Genomic DNA, 11,431 nt, shown 5'->3' on the forward strand with positions numbered 1-11,431 from the left:
AAATTATTTTCTACGTTCTGTGCCTAGATGACCAATATTACATTCAGGACTTGTTAAAGGACAGAAGAAAAAAAAACAGTGCCTCAAAACATTCAAGATGAACACAGCAGTCCTCGGTATTCAATGTCATGGCCATTCCAGAAAGAAAGATCTAAGTTCAGTGCTGTGAACCTTTCTGGCTGCCTTCCATGGAGGGAGGTTGGAATGAGCTTTGCCCTGGGCTGACACTCTTCCTTGTCACTGATTAACAAGCTTCGTAGGAAGGCTGCTTCACTGACTTCCTGCTCTGCCTGGAGAGTGATATTTGACAAAGCTTTGGTGAGCAGAAAAAATGTCCACTCGCTACCACCAAGCTGCTAGTGATAGCTACCTGGAACTTCTGAAAGAGGCTACCAAGAGAGATCTGAATCTTTCCGATGAAGATGGCATGACTCCCACACTCCTGGCAGCCTACCATGGGAACTTGGAAGCCCTAGAAATAATCTGCAGCAGAGGGTAATATCAACCTGATGGTTTTGATTAGAAACTGTTTATGGTAGGATTTTGCAGACAGCAGCAAGAGGCAGGGAAAAAGTGAAAATACTTTGCTTTCTTTCTAGTCTGTGTAAAAAATTGTCTTTTTAGAGAAAAGGAGAATATTCTCCAGAGATGCTCTCTTTTCACTCTGAGAACTGGCACCATGTGTTGGCTGATCCTTTATGAGCCACACACACACAGATCCTGAACTCTAAGGCACTATTATTTGCCTTGGGGGAAGATATTTTAATTCTGTGTCTTTAAAAATATTTTCCATGACATGCAAATTCTTGACTTTTTAAAAAGAGATCACTGGGGCTTCCCTGGTGGCACAGTGGTTGAGAGTCCACCTGCCGATGCAGGGGACACGGGTTCGTGTCCCGGTCCGGGAAGATCCCACATGCCGCGGAGAGGCTGGGCCCGTGAGCCATGGCCGCTGGGCCTGCGCGTCCGGAGCCTGTGCTCCGCAACGGGAGAGGCCACAACAGTTAGAGGCCCGCGTACCGCAAAAAAAAAAAAAAAAAAGAGATCACTGATCTACTTGGTTTTAAGATGTCAACCTTGACTGGAACAAATGATGTGTTTTTATTTTTTCATCTATGCCATTAAAATCTCACAGCCTTTTAAAAAAATATTCAATCCTAGTGCAAGCTCATGATTCTTAGGTGAAATTTCTGGCTTTATAAGCTATAAAAGGGACCTTCAGCCTGTCTTAACTTCATTACCTCTCTGGCTGTTAGATACATACACATACACATACTCTCCCTGCAAATTCTGAAGCAGAAATTAGCTAGCTCTTGTCTTCTGCTTGTTACTGGAGGGGCTAGGCAGTGTTGGCAACTATAACCCAAGAAGGCTAAAGAAAGAAAAAAAGAAAATGTGAGTAAAGGAGACAAGTGAATTTATTTCAATCCAATATATATTTATTTATACATATTTATACATATAGGTTTTTGTTTACAAAATTTGCTCAGGCAGTTGTACAGTGGTCAGAGAAAATGTTCCGGGGCTGGTTTAACAGTTGAGATGAGGAATAAACTGGACTAGGATAGTGGCAGTGGGCATAGAGAGATGTGGATGGATTTGAGTGGCAATTGTGATGTAGAATTGGTTATGATTGACTGGATGCTGGGGGGTGGATGGAAGAGGAGTATCAAGGCCCCAGATTTTGGCTTTGACAGCTTGTGGATGTTGGCACCCTTTATTGAAGTGAGGGGCACTTTAGGAAGTTATAGGAACCAAAGCTGGAGAGAGTTCCTGAGTTGAAAACTGAATGAGGAAGTAAGTAGAGTTGATGTACTCCATTCCTTTTGTTTAACTTCCGTTTCCCAGACACCGCCCTGTACCCCAACCCCTTTAGTCAGCCTTCTCCAGATGTAACGCTGCATCATCTCTCCTCTTCTCCCAAACTTTCTCCACCTACTCAAAGTATACCACCTCTGCAGGAAGTGCAGATGTCAGTTACTTCACAACCAGTGAAAGCCCTTGCACTTTTGAGGTCCAATTTAAGTGAGAATGCCTAGACGTTCTGTTTCTCTCTCCCCTTTGTATGCCTGAAACATTTTCTTATACAAATTGTTCTACTGGTCTTCATTTATCACAAAAGTAACATAAGCTAAGCCCAGAAAATTAAACCATATATATGCACACAAATTATAAAGAATAAAATGTGCTGTAATGCCATATATATAGTGTGTATAAGTATATATATAGTGTATATAAATATATGTGCATATATGTATATATATTATGTATAAATAAATATGCATGTATATTTGTGCACACACATGAAATAGTATACTAAGTAGACATTTTTTTGTGGTATGCAGTTTTTTGGGTTTTTTTTACTCCTCAATACATCATGAACATTTTTTTCCATGTCAGTGTATATTCTTTTACAATTTAATTTTCAGGGACTTCTTAGTATTCTAGTTAATAAATATATAAATACATTTCTAAGTCAGTCTCTCTTTCAGACAAATAACTTGTTTCCCATAGTTTAAACAGTACTGTGATGATTATCCTTGTACGTAAATCTTTGCTCACATTTTCTTGAGAACAAATTCTACAAAGTGTTGGCTAAAAAAAAAAAAAAAAAAATTCTACAAAGTGAAATTTCTGGATCAATTGGCATGTACACAATTTAAAGACTTTTTTGGTGTCTATTGACAAACTGCCCTTCAGAAAGTGAGCACCCATTTTTGTCGTTATTATAGGTCCAGAATGATATATCAATGTGCCTTTAATGTTCTTTTCTTTGGTTACTGGTGAGGTTGAAAATTTTTTTATATTTAGTGGCCATAATAGTTCCACTTTTGTGAACTATGTATTTATAACCCTGTCCCACTTACATATTGGGGTCTTCAACATTTCTCATTGATTTATTAAAAAATGCTTTTAAAGTTAGAATATCAGTCTTTTGTCATTATATTTCCAAATATTTTCACAATGCATAATTCATATTTTTGACAGTGATATTTACTATAAATGAAAATATAAATATATTTAAGTACATATTTTATATACTTAAGTCTGTCAATTTACTATATAATTCTAACTTTGAAGTCCTGCCTAAAAATTGACAGATACTTTCTTTAGTACTTTTTTTAGTTTTAGTTTTTATTTTAAATAATTCATATATCATTTCTTTGATTTAAGATTTGAGGTTATGATCTGGCTATGCCTTCTCCAAGTGGTTAGTCATTTGTCCCTAAACATTTTGTTACATAGTCCACCCTTTACCTATTTATTTGGCATGGTAATTTCTCTCAATGTAATGTCAAAATCCAGTCCATTGATTTATATTTATTAAAAACTGATTATGGGCATCAACATTCTAACCCTGATTTTTCTAGTCCTTCTCAACTCATCTCCCGGATCAATTCTAGTACATCCCAGATTTTGTTTCCTTCTCTCCAGAAGCATTTAAGATCTGTTAAGTTGGCCTGGTGTAGTCTTATAAAAATGTCTTATAAGGGTTTTCATAGGTCACCTCCCATTTTCACCATAGCCAATCTTTAGGCGCTTCTGTGAAAACAACTTGCCCATTAAATTTAAGGGGCCTAAAAAGGGAAACCAATCAAAGATTGAATCAATTATTGAGGTCTATTGCAGTCTGATGATTTTAGTGTTTTCTTGCCACTACCTGATTGAACCATGGATCATGTGGCAACCATTAATATCCAAACTCTGGCTTTGTTAAAACCAGTTTTTCTTTCTTTTTTAATTTTAAAGATGGAAAGCAACAATTACATGTATTATCCTACAGTGGGAAGATGGCCTCAATAACACAAAATTTCATTTTGCCTTTAAAAAGTGCATGAATTTTTCTTTTGTAGTTTTTTTTTTTATTTCTAAAATGGAATGTTTTCTTCCTTTCTGATTCTCAAAGGAATACAAACTTTTTGTAACATTTCATGTCATATTGGAAAATATACTTAATAAAGTAAAAATCACATGAATTCTCTCAGTCATTAACATTTGGGTGTATATCCTTTCAGATGTTTCCTTTTGAGAACATGCACTTAAATGTACGTATGTTCGGCCCTTAAAAAGGCAAAATCACATTATACAAACTGTTCTGGAATCTTCTAATTATTTAATAATACCACATGGACCATTTGCACTTAAAAGTAGAGATGCACGCCATTATTTTTAATGGCTACATGGTATTCTGTTTTATGGTTTCATCACAATTTATTTAATCAGTTGCTTGTTCATGGCATTTACTTTGAATCCAGTTCTTGTATAATTTGGAATGAACATCCTTGATCATTCATCTTTGCACAAGGGTCTGATATTTCCTCAGGATAAATTCCTTAAGGCAGAATTATTGATTCAAAAGGGTGCCACGGGGCGTCCCTGGTGGCGCAGTGGTTGAGAGTCCGCCTGCCGATGCAGGGGACGCAGCCTCGTGCCCCGGTCCAGGAAGATCCCACATGCCGTGGAGCGGCTAGGCCCGTGAACCATGGCCGCTGAGCCAGCGCCTCCGGAGCCTGTGCTCCGCAATGGGAGAGGCCACAAAGGTGAGAGGCCCGCGTACCACACAAAAAAAAAGGGTGCCATGTTTTACAGGCTTTTGGCACATATTGTGCCAGGAAATTTGAACCACTTTATGCTTCCTCCAGCATTGTTCATTTCCTCGCACTCCTGCCAAAACTGAATAGTATTATTCTTTTTATTTGTTGCCTATCTGATAGGCAAATAGATGGTGGTGCATTGTTTTCACTTGTATTTATTTGATTACTAGTGAGTCTAAATATTCCTTCCTATGTAGAAAAACATTTCTTGAAATAGTGATTTTTTTTTTCTGAGAACAACTCCAAAAAAATCAAATCAACTTCAAAAGGAGGAACTGAAATGGAACAGATTCTCAGAGTAATTTAATATAAGCAAATTGCCTGTTTTGTGACAGTAATAGCAATCCAGCTCTAAAAATTATTGCCCAAATGTATGAATCTACAAAAAAGCAAGGGCAAAGTATGATTACTTAAAATCTTTTCATTGAGTTTATCTTTTGGGAAAAGAAGGATAGGAAAAAAGTCAAATCAAAATTTTATGAATTTAGCTGAAGGACACAATATATTGAATAACATCAGTATTGGACTCAGATCATCAAATGAGTTTGTGAGTATCTGGACAAGTATGTGTAATGGTTCTATCGAGAAATGTGAAGGATATCAGGGATTGAAGGACAAAGACTGATTTTAGAAGGCCCCCCAACTTGTCAATAGTAAACGTTTTGATTTAAGTTGTACATCAATTTGGAAAGTTGTCTGTAAACGGAATTTATTTCAAGTGGAAATAGGTTAAATGCACCAGGGAAACTCATGAATCAGCTTACTGACAGTTTCATCTTTAAATTTGGAATTTTGTGTTTCTTAAGAGAAAACAGTCTTTGGGGTCACCTCAGATTTTCTTCATGTTCTTCCTATCTTGAAGGATCATTTAAGATCCCTCAGGATGGGAAAAATTCCACTCTTTTATGACCTGAAGCATGTAGATTTAACCCAAACTTTTTAATACCTCTAACATCCTTACCACAGTTCACTCCTCTCAATAATTTCTCTTTTAACTTACCCACTCTAATTTCAGGCAAATTTAATCCATATGTTTATGTTTACTGTAATGTCTTAGATGTTTTACAATCCCTCTTTTATGTCTTTTGAGTGTGGTGTTTGGTTAAAATAAATAAGAAGTGAAACTCCATCTTTGGGGGTGAGGTACTTTGCTCCCCTAAGATATACAACTATTTTAAGGTTGAAAGAGGTTTCCTTTGATCCAAGACAATTAAATCAGGGAAAAGGTTGTGCAACAGAACTGTGTTATTTAATATATTTGCTTTTCTTAGATTCAATTTTATTTTCTTTCCTTCCTCTTTGAACTTATTTCCCTTCCCTTATCTCTGGTCACACTGAAGTATACTCCTGGTGCCACAAATATGTAACATCACCTATATGTGCATCTGCTTACACTGTTCTCTCTGCTCAGAAGGAAGTTGCCAACTGCCAGCTTATGGCTGGATCTAGCCCACAAATATGTTTTATTTGGACTTCACTGTATTTTTCTCTTAAATTTGAGCCAACATTTAAAACTCAAAAAGCTTCACATGAAATTCTGGATTTCTGGCTTTGTTTGGAAAATGGAAACTCTGGCAATATTGTGTCTGCTTTTATTCAAGGTAGCAATCAGCCACAGCTGATCAATGTCTATTCTTTTAAGATGGAACTTGCACTTAATTATGACTTTGTTGAAAGAACAAACCTGGCCCCATTAAGTTACTTACATTACATTCTTGGCTTCTTTAGGCTGAGTTTGAGACATCTGCTATGAGATATGGATGATATAAAGGACAAAAGACACAAAGGACAAAAGACACAGGTTTTTCCCTCTGGGGGCAGGGCATATTTGACAAATTAAGACTATAAGTGTTAAAAAGCCACAAGAGTCATCGCAGTGCTGCAGGAATTTACTAGATGGGTGTGAGAAAAAAATAAATATATGAAATTAAGGATTTTGAGTTTAGAGACAAGGGAAGTGGTAACAGGTAAAGTTTATTGAGTATTCATTAACGTACCAAGCACGTTTCTAATGCTGTATGTATGTTGACTGATTCACGTAATAGTTCTATGAGTAGATAATATTATGCTAAATTTATAGATGAGGACGCTGAGTCCTAGAAAAGTTGAACTTGAGGCCTCACAGCAGGTAAAAGGGAAAAGCTGAGGTGAGTTAACGTAAGACCATATTGTGTTGGAGACCAGTAGACTTGGAGGCAGGCCTGATCCAAAGTGTATTGCCTGTGTACTGGTGGGAAAATCAATTACGTGCTTGGAGTCTTATCTTACCCCTCTGATAATTATTCTTTTCTTCCTTCTCTAAGAGAAAGATGGTGCTTGTTGGTGGTAGTGGTGGGGGCAGAGAATGTGTAAGTGCTTTGTAACCAAAAAGCATGAAGAAGCCAAGGATTCCCATGGAGGAATTACAAATCTGATTCACCAAATTATAGGACACTGGTTGGGTCGCCTTAACTAGTACAGCTCTCAACCTGCAGTGAGCCTAACCTGGGGATCTTGTTAAACTTCAGTTTCTGATTCAGGAGGTCTGGGATGCGGTCCAAGATTCTGCAGTTCTAACAACTTGCAGGTGACGTTACTGCTGCTGCTGCTGCTCGTCCAGGGACCAAATTTAAGTGGCAAGGAATGGAAGGGCCACGGTGCATTAACATGCCAGTCGCAAGGGCATGGACCTTCTCTCCTGTTTCCACCCGCTACTTACCAGGAATGTTAAGAGGCCTTCTCAGGCTCTCTCTCCTGCCATCCCATGGGGGCCAGCCTGGCCAATGTTTACTGAGATCCTGATTTTGGAGTCTAGACTAGGGCAAAGGAAGATGCCCTTTAGTACCTGTATTATCAGAGTTCTCAACAGTGGCTTGGGGTCAGAGCCATAGTTAACAATAAGTTATTACTTTACTTTTCATTTGTGCCTGTTTGTAACTCAAGGCCTCACAGGAGAAGGGCAAGGGGTGGGGGTTAGAGCCTGGGACAGGATTCCAGTAGATATTCATTCCTCAAATCTTTTTTATCTACCATGTACCCGATTCTGTGTCAGGCATGGGGTCCCTGGCCATAATGCTATCTAATAATGTCCCCAATTCTACCTTAAACCATTGCAGAACTACTCATAATTATGTGGAAATAAACTGAGGAATCAATAGACTCTTTGTACAAATATTAGTTGTATTAGACACTGTTTGCTTCCTGCCCAGTATCCATTCTTCTCTTCTTTCTTGCTGATGGGGAACCAGTTTTGTTCAGTTTTCACTTCCCTACCTGTGACTCAGAGGAGGGTAGCAGTGGTGTACTGGAACTGGAACTGAGCAAGTGGGCTCGTTGCCCACTGTGCAATGGAAAGACCAAGGCAATGGTCTTTTGCAGAGAGAAAAGGCTTTATTGCGAGGTGGAAAACAAGGAGACAAGAGGCACTGCTTTAGATCTGGCTCCTTGACTGGCATTTGAATGGAGTATTTTATCTTGGAAGTAGGGAACAAGAGGTGGAGGGTGCTCAGAAATGATTGATGGAAAGTAAGTGCAAGTTTCAACGTAAGTTTCGAGAGTTCAGGGGTTCCCTGCACAGGCCAGAGAGTCCTTCATGCCTCTTCATGGGTTGCATGTACAATTTCAGAGGTGGAGGAGTCCAGTACGTAACATGCAGTGGATTTTCAGCCTGCGGCATTCAAAGTGTGCTATCAGTCGTTCTAGTCCCTCAGTGCACCTGTGTGATGCTCATGCTCAATTGGAGGGGCTGTCAGCAAGTTGTTTGCATATCTGTGGTTCCCCTGATACTCTGCGAAACAAGCTTGGTGTCCTCCATGTTACGATTTTTGTTTCTATCTTGTTTCTACCTTAGGGACCAAGATCCTTTAAGGTACAAGGTATAGTTTCAGAACCAGCTCTTACCAGCTCAGGAGAGACGACTGCTAAATTTTAGGAAGTTTGAATCAGATAAACAATCCATTATTAAAAATAAAATTATATAAACTTAAAATTCAATAAACTATATTAAAAAGGTAATACTCAAAACTTACTACTTTCTAATTATTTTACCACATTTTACTGTTATCTTTGCTCTTAAGATTACGTACATCTATTAAATATCTATGTGGTGGGAATAATTTATATTCAATTGATTGTGCACCTCTTCCAAATTCTGTGTCCAGTAATGTCACATTAGGAGCTTGAAATGTGCTATGGTGGTGTGTTTACACCACAGAAATTGGCGCATGCTGTATAAATCAGAGCTTGATTTTTTTCCTGGGTGAGCTGGTTGTTAACATTTACAAGCACACCACGGGGTAATCCTATACAGGGGAAAAATCTAATTGATTTAAAATAAACAAGGTAGCTCTATTTCCTTTCCCTTAGGCACGTGGCCCAATTCTGGCCAATGAGACAAGAAAGTTGCTCATGTTGGTAGTTTCTTAGAAAGCTTTTCTTGCTTCTAACGAGGAGATACAGGGTAGATACGGGCTCTTTCTGTTTCTGGCCATGTGATGTCTGGATGTGACATATGTGGACCTTCAGAAGTTATCTTGTAACAGTGTCAAGGCAGGATTAACATGCATTTTGTTCTTTTAGTTTTTATTTTTTAGACCTCATGTTCAGAGAAAAAAATTAGCATGTATTTTTTATATTTTCTCTTCTAGAGGGGATCCTGATAGATGTGACATCTGGGGAAATACTCCTTTACACTATGCAGCCTCCAATGGTCATGCCTACTGTGTCTCATTTCTGATCAACTTTGGTGCCAACATCTTTGCCCTGGACAACGATTTACAGTCTCCACTGGATGCTGCTGCCAGCAGAGAGCAGAATGAATGTGTTGGTCTCTTGGATAAGGCTGCCACTGCCCAGAACATCATGAACCCCAAGAAGGTCACCAGGCTGAAGGAGCAGGCTCAGAAGAATGCCAGGAGGCAGATCAAAGAGTGTGAGAGGCTCCAGGAGAAGCACCAAAATAAGATGGCCCGCACCTACAACAAGGAGGAATCTGGGACTCTTTCTTCTTCCAAGGGCACTTTCTCCAGGTCATCCCTTTCAAATGTTTCTGCTTCCAACACATTTGGGTCACTGTCTAAGGGCATTAAAGACACCTTTAAAATAAAGTTCAAGAAGAACAAAGATACAGCAGAGCCGTTAGGGAAGGAGAGAACAAGTGGGCAGAAGAATGTGATGGAAGTGTTCAGAGAGGAGGACGAAGACCCCTTCTCAGGGGACTTCAAAGACAAGCTCCAGTTCTCAGTAAAGGCGGACAGCTGTGTGCAACACGAATCCATTCTCAACCGTCCAGGTCTAGGAAATGTTGTTTTTAGAAGGAACAGAATATTGAGCCCTGAAGACATCTCAGACAGCAAGAGGGAGTTGGGGTTGAAAATGCCCAGTGAATTGCTTCAGAGACAAGGAGGACCTGAGGCTGATGAAGAGGGAGCGGAAAACCACCGTGAAGATGATCTGCCTTGGGATGAGGATGAAGTGGAGTGGGAGGAAGATGTGGTTGATGCTACTCCCCTGGAAGTGTTCTTGCTGTCCCACTACCTGGAAGAATTCCTTCCTGTTTTCATGAGAGAGCAGATTGATCTGGAAGCTCTGCTGCTTTGCTCTGATGAGGACCTTCAGAGCATACAGATGCAGCTGGGTCCCAGGAAGAAAGTCCTTAGTGCCATAAACAGAAGGAAGCAGGTGCTACAACAGCCTGGGCAGTTGGTCGACACCAGCCTCTGATGGAGTGTTGGGTCAACTGGGTGAGTCTGCAGCAGTGGGGTGATGCTGTGGCCCGCTGGAAACATTTCAGGCATTACCCACTCTCTACCCAGTACCAGACTACTGGGTTTCTAGGGTTTTGGAGGTGTCCATCTAAGAGGCCCAAATTCTACTCTGAGAAATACTCTATACCTGTCCACATAAACTGCTAATGAGAAACTCAAGGAGACCTGGGAATAAGAAAATGACATTTCTCTTCAATTATCTTTCTGATATTTTTGAATACAGAAAGGATTAAATGGATGACAGAGAAGGGAAAAAACTTTCTTCACTTTCCTAACTCTGGACTTAAAATTATAATCTCTCATCACATTAGCTGCTGCTTAATTTCTGATCCTCATAGCTAGGGATTCGAACTCCAGTTCTGTCCTTAGCTCTATGACTTTACCTGTTGGTGGAGACTAAAGTTCCTCCATTGGCCCGTGGCGTGATGCCCAACTTAAATGTGTCTAACCCTTCAACAGATGTTTACATGTTTACAAGTAATAGAAATGGGTCTATAGTACTCCTGCCTGGGAACAGAGAGAGGATGGCAGGGAGAGAGAGAGAGAAGAAACAGAATGTATGGTACCTGTATGGACTGAATTTTGTCTCTCCAAAATTCTTATGTTGAAACCATAATCCCTAATGTGACTGTATTTGAAGATATGACCTTTATTAAAGAGCTGATTAAGGTTAAATGAGGTCATAAAGGTGAAGCCCTAATTCCATATGACTGTTGTCCTTTGAAGAGGTAGAGACACTGGAGATGTGCACACACACAGAATAGGCTATGTGAAGACACAGCAAGAAGGCAGCCATCTGAAAGCCAAGGAGGAAAGCCTCAGGAGAAATCAAACCTTCTATCACCTCGATCTTGGACTTCCAGCCTCCAGAGCTATAAGAAAGTAAATTTCTGTTGTTTAACCACACAGTCTGTGGTATTTTGTCACAGCAGCCCTAGCAGACTAATACAGTGCTTAAGCAAGAGAGTCAGGGAGGAGAGAAAGAAAGATACAGAAAAGAACTCTGGCTTGTTAGATGATTTTTCCTAAGGGTAAGTGCCTCCTGAAACTTAGAAAAAAAAGGAAAAAGAAATCTAGGTTCTTTGTAGGGAA

General features: G+C 39.5%; 1 protein-coding gene across 1 annotated transcript; it reads left to right on the plus strand.

The window, feature by feature from the left end:
• The first annotated feature begins 331 nt into the window (after positions 1 to 331).
• Positions 332 to 10,409, plus strand: ANKS4B (ankyrin repeat and sterile alpha motif domain containing 4B). Its single transcript, XM_007466288.1, is given in 2 exon segments — positions 332 to 495; positions 9,221 to 10,409. Coding segments are annotated over 2 exon segments (1,353 nt in total).
• Positions 10,410 to 11,431: the final 1,022 nt, after the last annotated feature.

Source organism: Lipotes vexillifer, unplaced genomic scaffold (genome assembly GCF_000442215.2).
Source record: "Lipotes vexillifer unplaced genomic scaffold, Lipotes_vexillifer_v1.1 scaffold783, whole genome shotgun sequence".
Lineage (NCBI taxonomy): Eukaryota > Metazoa > Chordata > Mammalia > Artiodactyla > Lipotidae > Lipotes > Lipotes vexillifer.